Source organism: Podarcis cretensis (assembly GCF_951804945.1).
Source record: "Podarcis cretensis genome assembly, chromosome: 3".
NCBI lineage: Eukaryota > Metazoa > Chordata > Lepidosauria > Squamata > Lacertidae > Podarcis > Podarcis cretensis.
This window is the reverse complement of record NC_137172.1, coordinates 90741295-90767092: the sequence shown is the minus strand read 5'-3', so window position 1 is coordinate 90767092 and position 25798 is coordinate 90741295. Positions and strand designations below refer to the sequence as shown.

General features: G+C 43.3%; 2 protein-coding genes across 21 annotated transcripts in view; one reads left to right on the top strand and one right to left on the bottom strand.

Annotated features, from left to right (window-relative positions):
• PHF3 (PHD finger protein 3) overlaps nucleotides 1-4834 on the top strand; it is a 44466-nt gene extending 39632 nt beyond the window's left edge. For all 17 annotated transcript variants that reach the window (XM_079970299.1, XM_079970293.1, XM_079970304.1 and 14 more), the window contains 2 exons: nucleotides 489-684; nucleotides 1393-4834. In XM_079970299.1, coding sequence (XP_079826425.1) covers nucleotides 489-684; nucleotides 1393-3518 — 2322 coding nt within the window. In that variant the 3' untranslated portion in view covers nucleotides 3519-4834. The remainder of the gene's footprint in view (nucleotides 1-488; nucleotides 685-1392) is intronic.
• Nucleotides 4835-7345: 2511 nt separating this feature from the next.
• EYS (eyes shut homolog) overlaps nucleotides 7346-25798 on the bottom strand; it is a 490906-nt gene continuing 472453 nt past the window's right edge. For all 4 annotated transcript variants that reach the window (XM_079970286.1, XM_079970287.1, XM_079970288.1 and 1 more), the window contains 2 exons: nucleotides 13246-13407; nucleotides 7346-10945 (listed from right to left, as the gene is read on the bottom strand). In XM_079970286.1, coding sequence (XP_079826412.1) covers nucleotides 9753-10945; nucleotides 13246-13407 — 1355 coding nt within the window. In that variant the 3' untranslated portion in view covers nucleotides 7346-9752. The remainder of the gene's footprint in view (nucleotides 10946-13245; nucleotides 13408-25798) is intronic.

The window sequence follows — 25798 nt, the reverse complement described above, 5'->3', positions numbered from 1 at the left end:
ATTTATCTATAAGAAGCACAGACTTCATATAGTGTATACATTTCAGGGCTGCTTTATTCAAAAGGCAGGCTGCACACCTCCAAAAATGAATCCCTGTATAAGTTGGTTCAAATGGCTGAAGTTCCCTCCTTCATAAGTACTGTTGTTTTAAGATTGCTTCACACCCACAAGTGGCTTGCTGGGCTGGCCGGTTGCTGAGAAATCCTTCAAAAGCTTTGCCAAAAGCTGTGGAGAGGCCTCCTCTTCTTGGCTGCAGCTTGTAATAACCGAGACTGCCCTTCTTTACCTGGAACTGAAGTCTCTGCAGTGTCAAATTCTCCTTGCTGCGTGAAAAACCAACTCTTTCAGGTGCAGTAAGTACCTGAAAGTAAGATGATGATTGCTGAATTTCCCCTCTCCTCTCCTACCCTGCCACCAAGTGCTGAATTCTGCTTTAGAGAACTAGTTGACAAATTGTAAGTTAATTTGTGCCACTCCCTTCTCCATAGGAAATCTGTGTGGTTCGTTTTACCCCCGTGACAGAAGAGGATCAGATTTCATACACTTTGCTGTTTGCATACTTCAGCAGCAGAAAGCGTTACGGTGTAGCTGCAAATAACATGAAGCAAATCAAGGATTTATATATCATCCCTTTAGGTGCCTCTGATAAAATTCCACATCAGCTGGTGCCTTTTGATGGTCCTGGTAGGTAACAAAAGTTGGCCGTTTTACATGTTAGTGATGGAGATCTTGTTTTTGACATTTATACTGTTGAGGTTCATTTTGATTATCCCCCAAACTGGATAGCTTGAAGCTTTTACAGTGGTACCTCTGGATGCGAACAGGATCCATTCCGGAGCCCCATTCGCATCCTGAAGCAAACGTAAGACACGTTTGCATGTGCGCGGGTTGCGTTTCACAGCTTCCGCGCATGCGCGTGACGTCATTTTGAGTGTCTGCGTGAACGGTGAAACCCGGAAGTAACACGCTCCGTTACTTCCAGGTCGCCGCAGAGTGCAACCCTAAAATATTTAAGCTGAAGCGTATTCATCCTGAGGTATGACTGTATTTTGAGAGCGCGCATGAAGCTTGCAAATGTTACCCTCATTGAGAAACCTCGCCTTTCAGTTTTTCCCCTCAACAAGCATGCATTAGTGCTTCCTGTTGCTCATGAATAAAGCAAACTTATCTTTATTTAACAGGAACTAATTATTTTAGAGTGTATAGGAATTCTACTTACAGGGAGCAGCCCTTGAGGGAGACATGGGGAAATTTGACTACTTGGAGCAGCTGAGTTTTCTGAGATTGCAGAGGCATAGATAAGCTTTTTGGTAGAAATAGGTTTTTTCTCTCCTGAAGTGTATGTGCATCTTATTAATTATACCACTGTGGTTCCCTGCCTTCCAAATGCAGGTATTGAAGTGCACCGACCCAATTTGTTGCTGGGGTTGATAATTCGTCAGAAGCTGAAAAGGCAGGCCAGTTCTGCCACCAGTACGAACCCTAGTCCTGCCGAAGAGAGTCCTGAGAATTTGCCCCCAGATAAGAAGAGTAAACTGAGCAAACCTGAAGTCCTTCATTCTGAATCGGTGGAAAAAGAAGATGAGAACGACTTCTTCAACTCCTTCACAGCTGTATTGCACAAACAAAGGATCAAGTCGCAGCTATCGAATACCGAAGAAACAACTGTGAGTGAGCCTGCTGTGGAAAGCATCAAACTTGAACCACCAAAGCCTCTGCGATTCCTTCCTGGAGTTTTGGTTGGATGGGAAAATCAGCAATCTGCTCTTGAGCTAGCAAGTAAGCCATTGCCAGTTGATGATATTCTTCAAAGTCTTTTGGGCACTACGGGGCAGATGTCTGAACATATCCAGCCAGCAGTCAGCCAGCTTGCTAGTGAAGATCTGCCTTTATTAGATAAAAAGGCCAGCATAAAAGAAGAACTAAGGGACATTCCTATAGTAACTGCTGGAACTGAAGAAACGAAGGGGAAAAAGGACACTTCAAAAGAACCAGTTGATAATTTCTCTGCAGTTGATACACCAGTAGCCGATGTCTCATGCTCGTCAGAAAATCTGACAAGCATAAGTCTTAAGGGCAAACCACCAGATGTTTCTACAGAAGCATTTTTAGCAAACCTAACTATTCTGTCACAGAACAAGGAAACCAAAGAGACTCCTGAAAGCAGTCTAAGGTTGGGTGACGGTGCTAATGTTTCTCAGGAAAGGACCACAGATTTTCCCGTCTCGGCGAGCACAGGGAAAGGAATTGGGAGCAATAATGGCGGCGTAGCATCTGTTGATAGTATGACTGTGAATAGTTCACAGTTCATCAATCTTAAAAGGGATCCAAGGCAAGCAGCAGGACGAGGCCTACAGAACAATGCTTCAGAAAATGATGGGGACAGTATTAAGTATGAAGAAATGCAGAATAGTCAACAACCGGACACTTTAGAAACTGAACAGGCTAAAGTAGATAATAAGCAACTGTCAGGAAATGACTTAGCCTCAGATCGGAGCGATAGTCAAGAGTGCAAGAAGTTGTTGGTTTCAGCTGCATCTACAGCAGACAGTGTGTGCTCCTCACAGCCAGAAAATACAAATCCGTTGGGTGAAGAAGCACTGATGCAAAGCACCGAGGCACTACATCCCATTAGAAGAGGATTATTGACACCGCCGTCATCATCTCAGTTTGAAGCAGATAATGCCAGCGGTTCTGAATTCGGTACCAAAATGCCCAGCCCTGTTGCAAGTGGAAGCTTTTCACCAATCAGGACTCCGCAGCCAAATTTTCAGCACACCAAAACTTCTCCACCTGGCTTTCAGTTTCAAGGGGCTGTTGCCCCTAATTTCCCTCCCCAAAACAATCCTGTGTTTGGCTTTCCTCCTCATCTGCCCCCTCCGCTCCTCCCTCCTCCAGGCTTTGGCTTTGCTCAGAACCCTCTGATGCCTTGGCCCCCCGTTTTGCACCTGTCAGGTCAGCCCCCACATTTTGTTGGACCAGTTACGCCAGTGCCACCCCTGGCTCAGAAACAGCCAAGATTCTCGGGGCCAGAACACTTTTATCAGAGTAGAGACACCCGGAGGCCAGAGAGGCGTCACAGCGATCCTTGGGGTCGCCAGGGTCCCCATGTGGAGAGGGCATTTGGTAGGAGGAAAAGCGACCAGCACAGGCAGAGGTTTTACAGCGAGACCCACCACCAGAAAAAGGGCAGGCATGAATGGGAGCCGGATTCCGAAAGAAACAGGCATAGAGATAGAAACCAGGAAAAAGAGAGAGAGAGGAAAAGCAGGGAGGAAGGGCATCGGGACAAAGAGAGGTCGCGGCTTTCACATAGCGACAAAGACTCTGAAGGCAAATCCAGAGACAGTAGGAATCTTGACAAGAAGGAAGCGCCTAAAAGTGAAGAGCGTGCTCAGGAGAAGGAGAAAGAGAGAGAGAAAAGTAGGGAGAGGCACAGAGAGCGAGAGAGCGACAAGCCCCGAGATAGACATCAAAAAGATAGGGACCACAGTGACCGGGGGAAAAACAAAAGGTAAAAGTAGCGGGGAAAGGGGTCCACAGCCTATCTTCTAAAGTTTATAATAAACAAGAAATAATCTGTTTTAAATATGTCCTAAAACTCTGTAAAAATATATGCTTGGGTATCAGTTGTGCCATCAGTTCTTTCTTTTTAAAAAAATATGCAGTGTTTAATGTTTTGTAGAGACAAGTCTTGTTGGGTACCAACCAGTGTACCGCTTGCTCATTTACTTTTACATTCAGCCACCCTAGGAGCAGAGGTTGAATTGTTCAAAATTTTACGTTGCTTGTATAGACAGTAATTTAAGGGTTTTCCTTTGATATGCAATAAAAAGTGCATAAAGGTTCTTTGTTCGATTTGGCTTCAGTTGACATATTTGCAGCCTTTGGTGATTTGTGCTCGCTGTTTGAAGATGCTCCAGTAAATATAAAGGAGAATTTTGTATCATTCACTCTTCTTAGATTACACTGACTTAAAAAGAAAAGAAAAGAAAAGAATGTGACACACTCTTCAGAAACCCAAGTTTGAATGCAGTATACAGCATACTTGAATGGTGTTGAAGACTTTCAAAAGACAAGCAAAATGAAAAAAGAGCAGTATTTATCATCGTATTCCCACCCCTATGCATCTGAAACAGTTTTTGAGCAGAAATTAGAAGGCTGCACGGTCCAAATTTTATTGCTTATAGGGTACACATTTTAATAAGGTCCCCCTACACCTTTTAGCCTTTATGCTATAATTTGTATTAATTTCCCAACCATTTCTCTTGCTTCAAAAACTTGAATACCTAAGCTTGTACATGACATTGTGTTTTACTATCCTTTATATTGTAAAATGTAAATATTTTAAGGGATATTTTGATTCTACAAATGATAAAGCCTTCTCACAGCTGTTGTTTGATTGGTTTTAATAGATGTGAAGCAATAGGCTAAACTGATATAACAGAAAGATGTATAAATGTGGCTTGACTGGTAATTTTTAACAACCCTAGGGCTTTTAATAAATAGATCAGTAAAATTTTGTGATTTTCTGTGGAAAATTATAGTATATTGCTGTTTCTGTTGGATACCATTGCACTATTCTGTTCACATCCTGTTTTGAAGTATTTAGTAAAATTAAGAGCATTATGGATAAACAACCTTCTTGAGTAAGATCGCCTTACCTATGAACATAAATTTTTTGCACTTTGGTATCAAAATAAACTTCCTTTCAATAATATGTGATTAAAGCAAATCGTTAGGCTATTTTAAAATCCTATTTAAATATAACAGCCGGTTTGCAAACCTTGCACATGGCTTTATATAGTCAAATTAAAAATGCTATACAGTACAATGCTTGATGGTAGCTTTTATTTAAAGATGTGACTATCCAGATTGTTGGCTTTTAAGAAACATTTTTTTAGCACAATGTATATGTTAAATAGAAATTCAAGATCATGGTAATTCTGATGTAAATTATTGCTGGGGAAGGAGGGAACATTTGCAACTATGTCCAGCACAGTTGTCTAAGCGAATGTAGAATGTCACCTTCTGGGACCCAAGGTATCACCCTCAATCCCGCAACTGAGCTTTGTTTTGTTTCCCCAGCACTTGTGAACACACTCTGGTCAGCAGGACTTCTCAGCTAGTTTGTCTTCCAAGACCAGCTGGGAATCCTGCTGTCTTTCTATCCCCCCACCCAACAGAAAGTAGAAAAGAAGCTTATTCAACATAGAGGCAGATCATCTTAGACTTAACATAACCATTAATGAAGGCTGTGAGTGGAAGAAGCACAGGTAGGTTTATTAATGAATATTCCAAGTGTCCTGATTTTGAATAGTTGTCAGGGTGGGGATTGTTCAGAATTTGTATGGTGAGAATTTGACTTCCTTGAGCAATCTGCAAAGGGGAACCAGTCATGTTTATTGTGTAGCCCTGCATTCATACTCTCGTGTCTCAAGTAGAGTTTGTGTTTGTACAAATGGAGCAGATTTCTCTTTTTTGTTTCCTCTTATGCCTGTGTTTCACAGCAGTGACCTGACCTGTTCATGCCTTTTATTCTCTGTGTTTTCTTATGGGCTTAGAATAAAGTCTGGTAGGTTAACTGGTGGGTGGTATTAGAGTACTGAGGGCTATGTGAAGAATTTTCCTTTGAAATTCTGGGCAAGCAGTTATCAGAGTTGCATGAGTACAGCTACTAATATTTAATGTAGTAGTAGTAACTGTGTCTGAATACCTACCAACCTGTGCTCTGAAATCAGCAAGGGAGGTCCTGCTTTTGATCCTGCCAATGTGAGAATATGGTGGCCCATGATTATGGCGACCTAAGACAGGGCTTTCTTGGTGATGGAATCCTTCCCTAAGGAAGTGTGGTTGTCTCCCACCCTACTGCCTTTTACGCATTAGGTAGAGGCATATTGGTTGCTTTGCTTTTGGGACATGAATTTGCCTTGGTATCTATCAACCAAAGACATTGTGCTTGTTGTATTTTGCTTCTGATTTTCTTTTCTAGTTGTATTTGGTAGCACTTTGGAAGCTCTGGGAAGGAAGGGCAGTACATAAACACAGAATCTTAATCATAGTATTGTAATAATGATTTGGTGTTTGGTTTGGTTTCCTGGGGAGGCAAAGAGAATGCAGTCAAAGACCTTGCATAGATAGCAAAGATCTTGCACTGTTTTAAGGCCCTTGACATGGCAATCAGTGAAATGCTACTTCTGGGTTAAATCACCATTTTGCAAGTTGAGAGCAAGCAAGGATTGGAAAGTTGTTTCACAATGAGATGTTCACTAGTGTGTAAACAGATGAAGTCCTGCAGAAACTGAAAAACAGTAGGTTCATAGGAAATTCTAAGTTAATTCTCCATATGGAAGACAGTCATTTTTCACAGTTTTAGAACTAGAAGATGTACTCTTCTAGTGAGTTTCAAATTGTGTAATGCCCCCCCCCCCAATCTTCTTGTGGATTCAAACACTGGCATGCCAATTCTACATCTGACTTGTGAGAGAAAATTGTGTGGGAAAGTACTTGCAAGTTGCTGGTGTTCGTGTTTAGGTATGTTTCCCTTATAGAAGTACATATATTGTCCTTTTTACAGATAAGTCCTTTTTACAGATTAGTTATATTCAATGTGAGACTTTAATGTTGTATACAGTGTAAGGTTGGGGGAGAAGAAGGGTGGGGTGAGAGAGCGAGGGAGAGAAGGGGAAAGTAAACTTTCATTCTTTTACATAGTGTATGTGCGAGATTTTTGTGTCAGCGTCACATGGGTAGGGTCTCTTTAATTTATTACCGTATTTATGTGAATCTAATACACCATCAAATCAAATGTGCACCTCCATTTTCAAAACTTTGAAACCAAAAAAGTATTTGCTGGCGCCATCAAATCTAATACATACCCTAATTGTCACGACGTAATTTGGCCAAAAAAGGTGTGCATTACATTCCAGTAAATACAGTAGTTTTTGTTGACGCTGAGAGAGGTTGGGGGCCCAGGGCATGGTTGGGTTCCGTTAGTTGGCTGCAGTGGCTTTTGTTTGTGTGTGTGAAAGAGAGGGGTTGTTGGGTCAAGTTAACCATATTGATTCATATGCTGTCGGTGGGTGGTTCTTGTTGTCTTGTTGTGTAATAAAGGGGAGCCACACCGGGGAGAAAGCATCCTCTTTTATTTGTTCCCATGTCAGTTTCGGTCTGTTGGTTAGGTTAGCTTTTCTAGTAGGGCTGTTTCCCATACAGTTGGGTACCAGTGGTCCATGTTCACTCCTGACAAGTCCTCCAGTGTCTAGCTCTGACGCTCCTGGCTGCTGAGAGTGGGTATCAGCTCTTTGGGGTGTGAGTGTGCATTTGATGTAAACATTTTATTAGATAGTAAGAACAAGAAGCAAAAGGAGACACTGATGGTTTTAGTGAGAATTTTATTTGAAGGCTATGGAACAAATATAGTTTTTATAAATCGTTATATGGGTATACGTTTTGAAGTATCACAGTTTTCATTTATTACGAAACAGAATCAATAGGGCAAGCCCATATTTATTCCGGAGCATTGACTGCTGCTTAAAACACCAGCTCCTCAGAGGCTGCAGTCCTGAGTGCTTTTCAAAGGTAAATGATGACAGCTTCTACATTAATCTTTCTAAGGTCAGGGTTTGAGGCTCAACTTGATGGAGAGAAAATTTGAAAAATGTTTATGAAAGTAACGTGTGCTACATGTGGCAAACTTTGTCAGCATGACAAAGCTGCTATTAGCATAAAATGTTCCTTACCATTTTCTTTGAAACTTTTATGTTTCACTTGAGGAAAACGAGGCAGACCACTTCCCTATGCACTTGACACTGGGCTGGGGTTGGGCAATTGGATTAGGTGGTGTGTCCTTCCCCTTGGCTCAGCCAGGCTCCCCCTTCCACCCCAGTATATGACTGGTTGGCAGGTCTGCTGGCTGGAGCCAGAGGAAAGCCACCAAACAGTGCATTCCCAGGGAGAGTGGTGGCCTTGTGCTGACCTGGGATCTGCTGGTGCCTGAACTCATTGCCATTGTGTGACTGCAATGGTCCCAGCAGCTGCCACGATCAGAAAAGCTGTGATTGTGGAGGCTCTGCCTCTTTGCAAAGCCCCATGGCAGGAGGTGGCAGTTTTGATTGTGTTTTCCATTTTTAACATCAGGAAATATGGTGGTTAACGACAAAAGAGATTATGGTTGAGCACGTTTCCAAACAGCTTAGCAGCCTGATGCTACACGGGTATGAGATGTGAATGGTATTTTCTAGCAATCATAAATACAAGTACTTCTGTTATCATCTGCCCCCCCCACCCCAACATTATTTCAGTGTCTTTGCTATAGTATACAGTGCTTTTTTCCCTGAACCAATAGGTGCTGGAACACACCTCCCCCAGGAGACCCACCCCAGAGCCCATCTTCAGGGTGTGTGTTCTCCTCGCAAGCCAGAGGCAACCTCTGACAGGTTCTTGTGGGGGGGGGGGCTGCCTCAGCTGCCACAGCCCAGGCAGGGGAGTGGGCAGGCCACCTCTTTTTCCCTGGAGGGAGAGGCAGCCCACCCATGTGAAGGTTGGGGCTGAGGTAGCTCTGTGAACAGAGCCTGACAAGCTCTGTTTGCGAGGCTACCTTTGCATGGGTGGGCAGGTCGCCTCTTCCTACTGGCAGAGAGGCAACCTGCCTGCCCCCTCCCGCCTCATGTGAAGGCTGCTGAGGCACAGATGGGCAGCTTCACCCAGTGGTATATTGCAAGTGAAACCCCCATGGCTCCACTGGGCATTGGGACTGAGGAGTGGCAGCAGTTTCACACGCAATATACCGCTGGGTGATGGCACCATCGTGCTCTGGCCTTCATACCATTCCTGGGCAATGTATTGATATGGCAACCAGACCTATTGTTGAGGCTGCTCAGCTGAAGCTTCTGTGCCTCAGCTGAGCAGCTTAACAAGCTCCCCCCTCCCTCTCTGGCTTAGGTGAGCTGGAGCAGTGTTGGGGGGCTTGCTCAGCTGAGGTGCGGCTTTCCTGTGTGTCGGCTGTTAGCTAGGAGGTTGAAGAGCTCCAGCAAAGTGCAGGTTCACCTGTGCCTCTGTAGATGAGGAGACTCTCAGTGGATCCCGGACATCATGAGTCGGAGGCACAGTGGGGCTTTGCTGAGGCTGGTCAGGTCTCTCCCCACACTTCTGGGGAGTTCTGGCTGGGTGAAAAAAAGCTGTGTGTTTTATACACAGACATTCAGTCCAGAAAATGTTGCTTGTCAGCAATGGTGGAAGTACCCAGTTGGCTTTTGTAGTGGAACTATAAACACGTTTGGTATTAAAAAAAATACTTTTACCACTGTGTTTCTATCTCATTTGGCATTTATTTTCGGAATACTGTATGCTTTAAAACTTAGAGGCAAAGTTCTATGAGAATAAGCTAACAGAAAATTAATACAATTCTATATTGAATATACATTAGTCTCATTTCATATACAAAAGCTACCTATGATATAGAAAATAAAATGATTGTTTTGAAACACCTAAATTAACACAAAAGAATTGCCTTTTTTTCAACTATTAGTTGCTTCGGGAATTTCAACATTTCTGAAGTTCAGCTTCTCAGAGAGAAGGAAAAATAGTTTGGCTAGGATTAAAACCTCACTCAGAGACAACCAAGAGAGCTGGGGACTGTGAAGGGAGTCCAAGAGCCAAGGAGCCTGAAGGAAAGGTTTCCTATAATACATCATGCACTGTAAGTAAAAATTCATATTTTGTACTTACATTAAAAGGTTCTTATTCAGCAGTTAATCCTTATCTCCACTATAAACATTATAGCCTTCTGCCTTAATCAGCAGGATCTTTTTAGAATCTTGAAACAGGACAACGTCTTTAATTTTGCCAGCAAACTCCTGATTGAACAGCCCTGAGGTGACAGTGCTCACTCTTCTATTGAGCCCAAATCCTCCAAAATAGCAAGTCCCTCCATAATTGAGAGCAGTATATTTTCTTTGTGGATCTAGATCTTCAAAGAGAACTAATTCCTCATCGAGGTACACTTTGATGAGTGTCTTGTTCTGTGCAATGGTGACAAAATACCATTTTTTGCAACATAGAGACTTGCTTTGCGGAACAAGAGGGACAGCAATGCTTTCTCCAAGGTTTACCATGACTTTCAGCATTCCACTAGCAAGTCCAGCTGCAAGGAAATCATTGTCTTCATTTTCAGCCTTCCCTAACCATACAAGTAAACCATCTTCATGTTCAGTGGTGAAATTGAAAGATATACTAGTTAATCTGAGGTCCCTTCTTTTATAGTTGGAATCTATGTATTTGAGGTATGAATTGCCTGTAAATTTTGCAGTAAAAAATGAGATCTTTTTTTCACAACGGAGGCCTGACCAGCCAAGTCTACATGCACATGTATATGAAAGTAAAGCTGGGGTAGGTATACAAATGCCTCCATGCAGACATTTACTATGTGAACAATAAGCAGACTGCTCACATGTCTTCCCCGTCCAATGCTTGGGGCACAAGCAATAGAAACCTGATGGTTCAACTTTGCATTCTCCATTATTTTTGCACACTGTATACCCACAAGGAGTTCCATCGCAGTCACCTACGTTGGCGCCACCTTTAGCTCCTTTCTCAGTCAGTTTTAGCTCTCTGCCATTAACAAGAACCTCTCGAATGCAGCCTGTAAAGCCGATGGGTTCATTCTTGATGGCCATGGGATTAACCAGATTTAAAGAAGAGACTCCACCTACGTAGAAGTCTGTGCGTGTATCTAAGGCAGTCATGCCACTACTAGCTTCCCGGGTTATATTGATGCCATTGAAGTTGAGGTAGCCTTCATTGCCAACTCTTCCTGCTTTAATTAAATACCACGTACCGCTTGTGCTGTGTACATTTTGGAAAGTCTGCAGAATTACCGTTCTGTCACCAAGGTTGTAGCGCAGCTGTACGTACCAGTTTACTAAGGAGATGCTTAGGAAATCGCCTATGGAGAAAGAAAAAGAAAGATGCTTCAACATTCCATGAGCTGATAACACATATTTTTGGCTAAGCATTACTAGACAGCAGCCTTGACACTCTGCAGAACAGGCCTTCATTGCACAATTTGTGACTCACCAAGCCAAATGCAGCCCGCCAGCCATGCACACCATTTTGGCAGGTGCTCAACAACCACCTTGTTTTGCAGTTCAAGGGAAGAGAGCAAGAACAGATTTAGCAAAACCTTGTTGCACCATGCCTGGCTAAGAGGCTGCATTCGGCTTGGTGTGTGAAAGGTTGAGAAGGTGTAGTAGAAAATATGAAGATGAGCTACAAGCATTCAATGCGAGTTTGTGAAGGTGGCTACAGGGGTTGTACAGGGGAATGCAATTGGAAGTCTCGATCTGATCAAAGCTTATCTGCCTTATCAGGATTTCTGATTGCATGGAGGCAAGAAAATGGGTTCATCCAAACAGGCTTGGAAGCTCCCTTTGGACCTCAAAAGTGGGAAGGTTGGGATGGCACACGCAGCATGAACACATTCTGTACCCCTACTTCCTTGACCACCTTGCCAAACAGGGCACCAGTTCTTTTAGAATCCAGTAGGGTTTTTTTGGGGGAGGCGGATAGTTTTTGTAAAATGGCAAGGGAGGCTATGGTATCTCTCTTTTGGTCAATGAAATACATAAATTTAAACAGAATGCATTACTTCAGTTCAAAATTGGTGTAGTTTTTTAATCTTTGTAGCGAATTGACTATTAGGTAAAGGTAAAGGTATTATTATGACCTAGCAATGTGAAAATCCAGTGCCAATTGGCTGTTAGGCGTGAGCAATGTTTGTTAAGGTTTTCATAACTGGCAAAAGGGATTGTTAAGGCTTATGTAACACTGGCTAAAGGAAAAGCGACCCAGAGCAGCACATGGAAATGCCGTTTACCTTCCCGCCGGAGCGGTTCCTATTTATCTACTTGCACTTTGGCGTGCTTTCAAACTGCTAGGTTGGCAGGAGCTGGGACCGAGCAACGGGAGCTCAGCCCGTTACAGGGATTCGAACCACCAACCTTCTGATTGGCAAGTCCTAGGCTCTGTGGTTTAACCCACAGCGCCACCCGCATCCCTTTATCAACATACCCTTGTTTTAATACAATTGGAGGTAAGCTCCAATCTTGGGCATAATCTCTGCTAGTATCCTTTCTCATTTTTCAAAGAGTGTGCATGCAAGACAGAAAGATGTACAGGCCTTTGTATGGAGCTGATTGACAGGGTTTGCAAACAGGGCTATCCACTGGGACCTGGGCCACGTCTTTACCTGCCGCACACGAGATGTCATATATGATGCCAGGTATAGGGCAGGTGGATTGGGGGAAGGGCTCATGATTAAGCAAATATTCTGTTTCCCATCCTCTACACAATAAGATAACCAAAGCACAAGTGTCATTTGAAATTTGCACTTCTCTGAGTTTTGCAAGGCAGTTCCCTCAACCAGGTAATTTGTCCAAACATGCACATACTAAGTGCCTGCTGCAGGCACTCCCAGCGTTATTGTTTAAATTGCTGGATTTCAGTGCAAGTATTTATTTCTTTTTAAGAAACGTGTAAGGCTATTTGTGCTACTTCAAAACAAAACACAGCTCCAAAAGCCTCCCATCCCAGCATTAAAATGGCTGTGAGCTTAGAGGAGGAGGAAACAGTAATTGAAGCAGCAGTTTCAAAATCTGGGGAGGGGGTGTGAGTGAGAGGAGAGTGAATTAACAAAAGCTGTGGTTGCTACAGGAGGGAACGAGGCAAAACTGACACACAGCTTGCCAGTTTCGACTGCTGCCTTCCCTTATGGCTTTGAAGAAACAACTTCAGAAAACAAAGCAGTGGCTTCAGAGTTAAAGCTACCAGGGGTGTGAAAGGAGAAGGGACAAATGCTTTCTGCATAGCTGTATCATGCCAACTGAGTGATTGGAACATAGATGCACCTCACAAAAATGGGGGGAGGACTGTTATACCTACAAAGTGCTGGAGGTCAACCAAAATTCCACTTAAAACTTACAGTGGAAGAGGGTTTTCCTAAACCTCAGTGCTGCACTGCCTGTGACAAACTTGATCCAGCTGATCTAAGTGCATTTTTTGTCAAGAGCGCAATGCAGCCATTTTAGTCAGTCCAAGACACTACATAACTTTTTTCCCCAAAGGATTAGCTTGATCTGATCAACTGATGCTGAAACACGATACACTCTAGCGAACCTATGTATGTCTGCATTGGTTATTTCCCCTTGTCCATATAATAAAACAGTATAATGCAGACCCTCTCCTTACCTGATCGTGGGCTCAGGTGTTGAGCAGTGTAGAAGAGGATGCCGTTTGCTGAAAGAGCTTGGAATTGCAACTCAATATGAACCTTGTGTCGGATGCTGAAGGAGTCAAATGACATCCAAGAAGATTTGTTGCTACTGAAAGATGCATCGCTTATGGTCAGGGCTACAAAACAAAGCAAACAAGGAAGTAATCTCATCTCTCTAGTAGATGGTGACAGATCATTACTTTAGCACTAGTGGGCAATACTTCATCATAAATCTAAAACTTCATGTTGAATACAAATCTGAAGTGAGGGTTTTTTGTTTTGTTTTTTTGCAATCAACACATTTGCTTGCTCTCTGCCTCTCTTACAAGCCCATGCTAAGCTAGTTTTGTGTAGCTGTCACCACCACTGACGGGATCTGGCTTTTGGTATGAAACTGGAAATGCCTGAAAGCTGCTGTATGTGGTGGTGGTTCTATGCATGCAACTGCTTTGCCCTAAGACAACTGCTGGCGCACAAAGACTTCTGGGCAGCCACCATGTACCCAGGTAGTTGGGTGAAAAAGCCATACATAAAATTATCATTGTTAAAAAGGCAGTTTTAAAAGTGGAATGCATTCACATGCCCCTTCTGCAAACTAGTCAAGATCCCTCTACCCACTCACCCCTAAATAAATACAGAGCAGGGTTCCTAAATGGTGAACTTTAATTTCAGTTTAAGAGAAGGGAATATCATGTTCCAAATAGGCTATTGGGTAAATTACATTGAATAGAGCAGCCTAAGGGCAGCTAGTTCCATTCAGCATCTGGTGCCCCAGATGTGATTCCATCTAGCCTGTTAAATGAAGGGCAGATGAGCATTACAAGACAGATGGACACTTGCTGGGTGCAGAAAGCAGTTTCCATGCAGGAAAGTCCCTTACTGGATCAGGGTGAAGTTAGAAAAGGGAAGAAAGAATAAAAATTAAAGATGGTTCTGCTATCTTTTGGTCAATTTGGAGGGTGCACAAGCTGGAACCATACACAAAACCATTCACTTTTCTGAATCCATGCTGATAATGCCCAGAATAGGAACAATTCAAAAGATGTGTTCCCACACTATGTTACTTAATTAGTTGGATTCAGGAGAATGAATCATCTCCCTGTGAGCAATCCCTGCCTGAAAGCAATATCCAGATCAGTGGTTAGTGAACACACTGGGTTGGATCCAGATTGAGTCATGTTTAATCGATTGAAATTGGTGGGAGAGTGAAATCAATGGGCTTTAAGTTTGTCATGACTAGTGATCTCATGGGCCTCTTCAAAGCATGACTCAATCTGGATCCAGCCCACTGTGTGTGTTTAAAAAAAAACACACCAAAAATATTTTTATTTTATTTTTAATTTTCAAGAAACAGGATATAAGCATAACTTTATCAAAACAATTTGATTTTCCCACTCCCCCAGAAGATTACGAATACAGTCAGTTTCCCCATAAATCTATATGTGTTGTTGGTGGGTACCAGTCATCAGGGTGTTCATCTAAATACTTTATAAAGGGATGCCAGCCCTCTCTTGAAAACAACTTTTGCATTTATGAACTTCATTTTTCTCTACCCTTTTTAACAAATCGAAAGGAGCGTTAGCTGGCAGAATGCTCTGAGGCCAGGCACAGGAAACACTAATAATGGCAATCTAATAATAATTAGCGGGTGGCGCTGTGGGTAAATCCTCAGCGCCTAGGGCTTGCCAATCTCATGGTCGGATGTTCGAATCTCCGCGGCGGGGTGCGCTCCTGTCGCCCGGTCCCAGCGCCTGCCCACCTAGCAGTTCGAAAGCACCCCTAAAAAGTGCAAGTAGATAAATAGGTACCGCTTACTATCGGGAAGGTAAATGGCGTTTCCGTGTGCTGCGCTGGTGCCGGCTCACCAGAGCAGCTTCGTCACGCTGGCCACGTGACCCGGAAGTGTCTCCGGACAGCGCTGGCCCCTGGCCTCTTAGGTGAGATGGGCGCACAACCCTAGAGTCGGACACGACTGGCCTTCGGGCAGGGGTACCTTTACCTTTAATAATAATAATAAAATGCCATTGACTGTAAAGGTTAGTCATAGCAATGCTTTTCTTTTTGTTGTACCACAAAGTGTGTATCTTGCGAACGTTGCAAGAGATTTGATGCACTGCGGTAGATTTTTAAGGAACACCCTCCTTTTGCCCCCTTTTCAAAATAATGGAGCGTGCACTAAAAACAACAACCAAATACAAAGACCCCACCATCTTGCTAAACCTAAGAAGACTTTAAAAGTGTAAATCCCCCTGGACCAATTAAAGTCATGGGACCATGTTGTCTTTGCAAGTTCTGTTGCTGAGATACATTCCTCTTTCCCTCTTGCACTCATTATGTTTTCTGCTAGGTGCCGTAGAACACAGCCCAGTTCACTAGCCTTAACATTGCCTCCCCATCCTATCTGCCACTGTTGTCATGGATGCCCCACCACCACCTCTCTAGGCAATTCTTTTCATGCTCTCCACAAGTCCCACATGGCTTCTTTGTGTTCCCAGTGTTCTTTGTGTTCAGCTTCATTACTAGAGATGCTCTTGACAACTTGTGATCACCAGGCTCCCCCCCCCCCCCAAGATTACTGAAGTTATACAGCAGGGACAAAACTACACAATGTACAAGATAGCCATATTAGCAGTCTCCAGGGAATGGTTTTAAGACTGAGGAAATATATGGGGTTAAACATCCCTCCCATTTCAAATTAGAAGCCCCACAGTTTCTTTCAATTCCAGCTTTTAATAACACTGGCTTTCCAGCTCTGTCATTTGTCTAATGGGGAAGAGCATGCAACTTTGTTCAAGTTACTAAGAATGGTGAGCAGCATCTATATAACTGCCAGGAAGCATTAGCAGCAGATCTGGATGAGAACGAGTCACCTCTCCCCATGCAGCCTGATGACAAGATTGTGTTAGAAGTCAAAAGATTCTTTTCTATCAACAAATAACAGGTGTCTGAAGAAGTGTGCATGCACACGAAAGCTCATACCAAGAACTAACTTAGTTGGTCTTTAAGGTGCTACTGGAAGGAATTTTTTTATTTTGTTTTAACAAATAACAATGCAGTCGAAAACATCAGCTGACTCTGGGATCTGCATACCTGTACTTGATTCTATATGTTTTCATCACTATACTGTAGACAGTATGATTGGCAGCCTGATCCCAGGATCAGCAGAGTCTGAAAAGTTGTGCTCATTAACACTTCAAAAAGCTCAACACAAAACCCAAACAACACATTTCTAGCAGGCTGCTGAGTCTGGCACTGCTGCTGACTGCAAGGCCAAGGAACAGCTTGGAAGATGCTCCTTAGTAGCCGCCTCTGTGTGAATCCCAAATACTCTTAATACTTGCTTCCTGTCCTACTGCAATTTATTTTACTTATTTGTTCCATTGTAACTTGCCTTTACTCAAGGAGTTTATACATAAGTCCGCCTAATTTTATCCTCGCAACATCCCTGAGAGGTAGGTTATGTGGAGTTATCTAGTGAGCTTCATGGCTGAGTGAGGACTTGAACCCTGCTCCCAGGCTTGACTACCCTGGCAGTTACTCTATACTGAGTTTATATTTGTGCACAGGCTGAGTGCCCTGTGAAGCTATAACTGCACATAATTTGTTGCCTTGTTATCTAGGGGTGTCTCACTCTAGGCCCTTGTGTTTACTTGCCTTTCCGTTTGTAACAAGGCAGTTCTGAAAGTATTCCAGACACCATTTAGAGTTCCTTCACCTTCTGTGAAACCATGTTATCTTTCTTCAAAATGTCTCTTGCCATTGCCATTAATTTAGTGCAAATCTATAGGAAAGGGTTCTCAGCAAAAGCATAATGTGCCTTTAGCCAGATCCCTGCTAAATGCAATGCTTCTTAGAGTCATGCATTACACCAGGGATGAAGGAATGTGTGGCCCTCCAAAGGTTACTGGATTTCAAGCCCCATCAGCCCCAGCCAGCATGGCCAGTGGTTAGGGCTGATGGGTTTTGTTGTTCCCCTGCTTTACTCCAGTATGTTGTGTAATTTGTGTAAGCAAGAGTCCTTCGTGGCATCCTTTTGCATATTCCCAATATACAGTGCTGATTTATGTTGAATTGAAAGTTTACATGTTTTCTCCTTGTACTCGAGAGTAAAAATATAGTTTGCTCTTAGCAAACAGAATCACTATAGCAACAGAAAGGTATTTGTTCAGTGTTTTCTATATTATTTGCAGGAGAAAGGGATTCAATTCTTCCTAAGGGCATGCTCCTATGAGATACACAGTATTTACAGCATTTCAAAAACCTGGCAAATAAGTCCCTATGGTTTATTTCATTTCAGTTGTCGAAATATTAGCTGAGCAAAGCAGAACTGAGTTCTATCTCTCCCAGTTTCTTCAAATATGTGGCACCTTACATGGCTTAGAAGAAATGGTAAAACAAAATAATGGCAATCAGTGTGAATGGAGTGCAGTAAGGGTTGTATGGCACAATCAAACAGCAAGGCAAAACTACTACAGGTAACAACCTGGCTTATATCCTATATATATTTACTCAGGAGTAGCCCCACTGACCTCAGTGCACAAACATCAGTTACATAACAATTAAACCTGAGCTACCTTCGTCAGGAACTCTGAAGAAATGAGAAATAGTGCAACAAGAGGCAAAGTTCTAGGCCTCACTGACAAATTAAAAACCAACAAATCTCTGGCTTCAGATGGTATCCACCTGAGAGTCCTCAAAGAGCTCAAATGTGAAATCGCTAGTTTTCTGACAAAAACACATACCTAGTCACTAAGATTGACCTCTGAACAAAAAGCCCAGAGAGCCAGCAATGTGGCACCCGTTTGTTTTTTTAAGGGATCCAGGGAATTGCAGGTAAGTTAGCTTAACGCCTGTTCCAGGAAAGATTTCTTAAAGATAAAATTACTAAGCTTATAGAAATCTTGCTGAAGAATCAAAATGGCTTCCACAAGGGTAAGTACTATTTCAGTAACCTTTTAGAGTTCTTTGAAAGTATAAAAAAAGCACGTGGATAGGGGTGATCCAACAGATATTGTTTATTTGGGCTCGGGGCTTTTGGTGCCTGAGGCAAGACGTGTTACTGACACTTTTCCCACCCCACCCACCCCTGATCTGGGCCCATACACTGGTGGGGTGGAAGGAGCATGCCACCTGACACAAGTTGCCTCATTGGTGCTCTGGCTGTGCTAGGGCAGTGTCATAAACAAAAATCTGACCTTAAAATTCTTATCACAGCAGCAAGAGAGCTTAGGTGCTGCAAAGCAGAACACATGGCACACTTTTCTAGCCACTTCCCACTTCTCAGAATTTTCTGCCTGAGGCAGCTGCCTCACTCTGCCTCATGGTAGGACCAGCCCCATTTGAACTTTCAAAAAGCTTTTGATGTAGTCCCTTATAAGTAAACCTAGCAATTACAGGCTTAAGATGGCGGACCTTTCATTCTCATAGCGCCTAGATCTGGGGTTATCCAATGAAGCTGAATGGTGAGAGATTCGGGACAGAACAAAAGCATTTACTTCTTCCCATGGCGCAATAGTTAAAATGTGGAATTTCACTGCCACAATGTGGTGAACGCCAGCAATTTAGAAGGCTTTAAAAGGTAAAATTCATAGGGTAAGGCTTAAATGGCTATGGGTGAGGATAGCTGTGTGCTACCTTGAGGATCAAAACAGCATGACTAGAGAATAACAGCAGAGGAGGGCTATTTGCCCTCAAGTCCATCTTATGAGCGTCCCATGGGTACATGGTTGGTCACAGTGGGCAGCAGGATGCCTGACTAGATAGGCCCTTGGCCAGATCCAGCAGGGCTCCTCTGAAGTTACCTGTTTTGTTAAACATCTCTAGCCAGGTTATTTTATTGCTCATGTGCTGAATGGTACAATAAGCAGTACTTTCCTGAAGGCTGTGTACACACCATACCTATGAAGCATGCTTAGAGCACATGGCTTCATCCCCCAAAAGAGTCTCAGGAACTATTGTTTACTCCTCACCAAACTACAATTCCCAGAACTCTGAACAAACTACAATTTCCAGGATTCTTTTGAGGGAAGCAATGTGATTTAAATGCATTGCATGCACACAGCCCAAGTGTCTGTTTATAAGTATAGGGAGAACAGCTACACAGTTTAATCGGTGCTTTTACTCATAGAAATTATTGTCCTATGCTGCCATCTAGGGAATGCATTCCGTTATGACACTATTACCTTGGTTCTCAAACTTAATTCATCCTGGAAGTCCATTCCAAAACCAAAGCATTCCCAAACTAAGGCACACTTTCCCATAGCACAGAAAGTAATTCAAAATGGATTAATCCATTCCAGACAAATAAAAACAACCCCTAAAACAGCTATTCAACATGAATTTTACTATCTAATGAGACCATTGATCCATAAAATGATAGCAATAAACCAGTCTGCAATCTACTACCCAGTATCAAAAACTGCAGTGATCAAAAACTGCATGACCTCCATTGCCATTGGAGGGACGAGACGGGAGGGGAAAGTTTAAATGGGGGCGGATGGAAACACTCAAACTAGAGGGACGAGGAGCGCGCATGGGGTGTGTGTGGGGGGGGAGGAGGTGACTAACTGGATGCAGGAGATGGGCGTTTAAGGGGGGGGGGAAGGGAGGCAAAAGTTTTCTGCCTCCCACCCAAGCCATCTCCCTCCATCTCTCCCCTGCATGTTTTCCGGCATCTGCCCAGGCTCCCCATTCGCCCGGCTGAGTCCCAGGGCTTCTGTTTGCACTTTGGGCAGCATGACAAGGTGGCAGCTGTGAGCCGGTCGGGGCGATGCTGCCTGCGCGTCCCTGGCACGGCGGCACCGGAACGCGGCAGCAGCACCGCAGCGCGGAGAGGAGGCGGCGGTGGCTGCTCTCGGCTGCGCTCCTAGCCGCTGGATGCTGAGCCGGTTGGGCTGGAGCCTGTACGAAGTGCGAGCACCCCGATTCTCCGCTCAGGAATGGGGCCCCTGAACTGCCTCGCCTGGACCTGGCTTGGGACGGGGGTCGAGAGGGAAGGCGAGGGGGCGGGAAAGTCAACCTCCCAGCATAGTTCCCCCACCACAACCTCTCTGCGCGCTGGGGGAGAGACGTCAACTTCCAAGTCTTCCTACTCTGGAGTCACATTCCGAGGAGCCGCCCAACTCCACTTTGTACGGAGGAAAGAGGCGCTTCACAGCAGAGGGAAGGAAGCAGCGGCAGTCACTGATGGGGCCAAGCCGCTCCTGGAAGTGTGCACTCAAATTGGAGCATGTTCAGCTTCCCAAAACAGTTCGAAAACCGGAACACTCACGTCTGAGTTTGAAGTGTTCGGCTTCCAAGTAGTTGGAGAACTAAGCTGTTCGAAAACCGAGGTACCACTGTAGAGTTACAAAATACAAATGTAGTCGTAGTTCTTGCAGTTCTCTGAACTGAGTGTCCAAACACAACATGTAACAGCCAAGCTAGTACTGAGTTTTGCCCCCCCCCCCGTGCAATTTCACTTCCTTGCTCTTGAAATTATTTGCATGTGTCATCGGTATTTGCTAACTATGCCTAGCTTGCTCATATGTTTTATACGGAAAGAGTCACTTTCAACATGCACAGTCTATTTGATTTTGTTTTTAGGTTTACATAATGTCTTTTTCATATTCCTAAGCTGATTTCTCTCTCACTTTTAATGGAGATTTTCCACAGTGCTAGGTTGGCTCCTGTTGTGCTCTAGAAGTGGGGCTGGAATATTTTGTTGCTATGGAGAAAGCCATGACCTTTGCAGCCACTGGATGAAGAAAGGATCTGTTGACATTTGAGCCATAACAACCTTAACTAGGAGAGGAAGCATAAGGACTATGTTAACAATATTAAGAAAATACTTCAGTCTCATAAGATCCAATTCAAGTCACTCCTGTTACCATCAACAAGCTAACCCAGATTTGCTATTCACACACTAGTTAATTTGCACCTCCTAAACACTGTTTTATATGCTATCGAATAGTAAATTAGATCCAAAAGCTGCTTTTATTTGATGGAAGAGCTTCCATCAAAGGAAGACTCCTTCTGCCAGAAGAAGGGGACTTTTGGATTCAATCTAAAATGCCCATCTCATTTTGATTCTGGTTGCGGTTTTCATCTCTTAGGAGTTATCTGAAATCCATAATTTAGCAGGTTTGTGTATTATCCGGTATCAATCAGCTCTGGCGGTTATTGGATCCTACAAACAGCGAGTGCGAAGGTTGTGCCCATGTTCTTCATGGACCTATTGTTTTAAATGGCCTTTTACTTTATCCTTGCATTGTCAGGCCACTAAGCAACAACGGAACTTCTGTATGCTGCTTGATTGTGGATGCTTTCCCTTTCTCTCTCAGCCAAAAGGAAAACAACTTTTTTTAAAAAATCAAAAGCTGTAAGGCCAGCTATATCTGTGAATGAACACATGGATTGATTTTCATCCACAAACATGTGCTGACAAAGCACACAGCACCTAACACCATGTCAGTTTGGGGTGCAAAACCATCAGACTTCTTTCATGGTACGTGCTTCCCATATATGGCTTGTCGGGAATGGGAAGTTGCCGTAAAAGAGGATCCTCGTGTGTGCTGGTGGAGTTCATCTATAGCAGCCCCATATGGAACTATGGTGGCCTCAACACGGCTGAGTAAAACTGCTTCATACTGCTGTGGAATCTGAAACAGTGGCATACATGGATTGCCAGGGCCCAGGGAAGCGCATAGGGGGTGGGTGGGTTGGAGGGAGGGAAATGGGTGGAGTACACATCCACATTCAATGGCTACCACATCACCCAGGAGATTGCAGCCACAGAGCTGAGAAAAGAAGAGTTGTTCCATTGTCTGGCGAGGTCACTTCCTGATTCACATGGAGAAGCCATTTTCAACAGAGCCCAGCAATGGAAGCACACAGCTGCATGGAGGCAATTTTGCATCCAGAGCAACTGCCCTTATGGGTCCCCCCATGCTATACCACTCATCTGAAAAATAATAATGATTCCTGCTTTCTTAAATGCTTGGGCATATAATTATTTTGGGCCATGAGTCATTCCAGCTAAGCTATATTGAATTGTTGCTCTGAGGCATCTAATCATAAGCCTGCATTTTTATCAAAGCTTATATTTTAAAATTCCTGTATATTAAGATGAGCTTAAAGATTTTCAAATGTTTCAGAAGACCAGCTGCCTAAGAACCTTGGCAAGATGTTTATTCTCCTGGACAAGGGGGCCCCCTGATTTATAGCAGAAAACAATTCTCAAAGTCGTAAAAAGGGAATTACAGGCTGAGAGCGAGGACACTGACCTTGCATGTTGCAAAGTACAATTAAGCTGTAAGAGTGGTTAAATTAAGAGTTGGTAAATAGTAAAATAAAACCATGTGCCTCCCATTAAACTTGAGCCATATTTTCCTAAGGTTAAATGGCCAAGAGCATCTGGCTGGCAGAAAGGAAGAGAGTATTTTGGGAAGTCTTTTTCTAAAGTTGTTTCTTTCTTAAACTGAGATCCTTTTAAGATTTCCTTTTAAAAGGTTATTTATGTTATGTATTAAATATATTGGCTTAAATGTAATTATGCAAAGGATTTAGAAACTAAGAAATGTTAAATCCTTATGCTAGATTCTTATTTCATATAGTTGAAAGAGATCACAGGGGCCATCAGCCCAGCCCCCCTGCCAAGCAGGAAACATCATTAGAGCACACATATGGTTGTCAGGCCTTTGTTTAAAGACCTCCAAAAGAAGGAGATCTTTCAATGATGATGTGAACTCAAGATCCTTGACATCTGTTTAAGATAAAAATTTAAGATTAACCATTTGTTTTGGAGGGCAATAGGGCAAGGAGGGCAAGAGGTGAGCTGGTAATTAAGGTTCCTTGTTGAGACACATGTAAGATATATTACTACTTATTTGTCATTTATAGATAGAAGAATATATAGCTTTTTGATTCCCATAAAAGGGCAAAAGGAAATGGGTGTATCTTTTGTGATTGGTTCTAGCAAACAGCCAATAGGAATTTCAACCAGGCTGATTGGACAGAGGCAGCCACAGGAGGAGCAAGGGGGCTGGGTTAAGGAAATATAAGTGCTGGCCAGAATGGCAGGAGGGCAGGCCACAGCTTGGTAACCATATACCACTGTGCCTCTCATTTATTTGTCTGACAAATAAATTATTATTTTAATTTCTCTATTGCTGCGTTGAATATTTCATTCCAGCTAAGCGTTAACCACAAGCAGGGTGCTACAGCTCAAATACAGGGAGATTGTTTTTTCCCTAATCAGCCTAGGACAACCTAAGTTTGGTTTGTTCTTCCACATCCCTGAGGACATTTCGTTCTGTTTGCTGACCTTGGGTTGCTGGCAAAATTTGATTGGTATCCTTACTGCTTGTTATCTCTCGAAGGTCCTTTTGTGTCTCGGGTATTCTTTGACATATATCCTTCCTGAATAGTTACTACTCTCGACGACCCCTCTCCCCTTTGTTTCCTACTCTCCTGGGCTACATGATGTTGGGGGGGGGGGGATAAATAGTTGCTTGTTTACAGGCTGCAGCTCACTTACCAGAAAAGAAAAGGAAAATTGTAGTTTGCAAAAATCTCATGACGATTCATTATGCTGCCAACAGAAGGGGAAATGGAGGTCAAGGATTTTAAGGCAGAACACAGTAAGCTTTTTCATGGTGAAGTCTCCACTTCTTTTGTTTTGATGCCCCTCTGGGAGTTATTTACTGTTGGGGTCTACTGCAAGGACAGTGATTCCTTGCCTGTTCTCAGGGGTCTGGTTCAAGTAATTTGAACTCGCGGCACATCACATGAGGGGGACGGATCGCCACTAATTAAAGATGCCCCGTGCCAATTCGTTTTTTTTACTAGTGTGTGAAGGGCTGTTGATTCTCAGTTCATGCCAGGAGGGCATTACAACGGTGAAAACACCAATGAGAAAGAAATATATGGGGCATGACGCCAGGGCAAGTAATTGTAGTAGCTGATTTCAGCTGAATAATGGGCATTTATGGCATGAGCTATGAGAGAGGATTATTTCCAGCTAGAATAATGAACGTATTGTGTGGTCTTGGGCAAGGTACTACAACCCTGCACATGTAATGTAGGGATAAAAAGAACCAAAGTAGACGTGTCTCTGGCAAACCCGCCTCTTTTTAAAACTGGCTGTGCAACAAGCATGTATAAAACAGGGGGAGTACGGCTTACTTCCCTATAGCATTTTTCATGAACTGGATTTAAATACCAGAAGTAAGCCGGTCAGGGAGAAAAGTGGTGGGTGGGGGGCTGTGGAGAGGCAAGTGGAGAGCACAGAGAGGGTTCAGCAACCCCACGGCCATTCCCTTTTTCCTTTTAAAAATTGAATCCTTCTTCACCTTTATACTACATTAGGAGAGACCCCATACCAAAAGTAATATGTCTCTCACCACCCTGTATAGTTTGTCTCTAATACTGGTCTACTTTATAAAATTGTTCTAAGGATGATTGAGCTAACATACGTCAACACTTTAAGCACTTGAGGAAAAAAGTTCTATATAAAAAAGCAATACCGCTGTCCTCAGGAAATCTCAATACAGTTGCACACATTCAATCTCAGAGCAGCAAGAGACGCAAGGGGTTCCTGCACTTACAGGGTTTGGTAGCCTTGGAATGAAGGTCAGTGGAGACTGTAGTGTCTTTAGGATTTACATATTTACACATCTACACAACCTGAGCATACAATGGCTCACATAATTAACACCCTGACAGATCTTGCTTCCCCTTCCGTTTTCTGGGAAGTCCTAAGTCACAGCCTGGGTCTAACCTTAAGTTAGTTGTGTCTATTATTTTAGTGGGTCTACTCTGAGTAGGACTGAACACAACCCACTGTCTCCCTCCACGTTGGGGGTATGCAAAGACAATATTCATGTTATTTGATGTGAGTGATGTAGAAAAAAACCTGCTCCTTTTACCTTATGGGGTATCCAAGAGCCCATATAGAGTCCTTTAGTGGGTTCCCTATCGGTAGGAGAAAATAACAGAGGCCAACCAGAGAATGTTGAGAAGCAAAGCAGCTAGTAAGCCTGATCTTTATTAAACTCTTGCAGCAGGGTCCTCACTCACCACATGCAGGAGGGAGAAGGAACCCAGAACAATGGCGTGCAAGCCCTTATATAGACTTTTGAAACTGCCCACCCTGTAACTCAAGACCACTCCCGAAAACATCATACATACATCACAGAAGGAGGTGGTCTACAACAGAAATCCTGTCTCCCTGGATACCTGACCATGGCCAGTGATTGCTTTACTTGGGCAGCCCAGCCATTCTTTTGTGATGGTAGATACTTTAATTCCTGAATCCAGGTCACAGGCTCACCCTATTCATACACAAATATTCCCTAAAGACGGGTAAGCAAAAGACAATGGAGAGGCTTTCCCCGTTTCCTTCCTCCTTGCAGAGAAACATCTGAGGTCAATTTGGGAGAGTCAAAATGGTTTCAGGATTGCTCTCCTGTACTATTTCAGACACGTGGCTTGTATACATACGTATGTGTTTACCTTGTAAATTGATGAACATTTATTTTATATATTTGA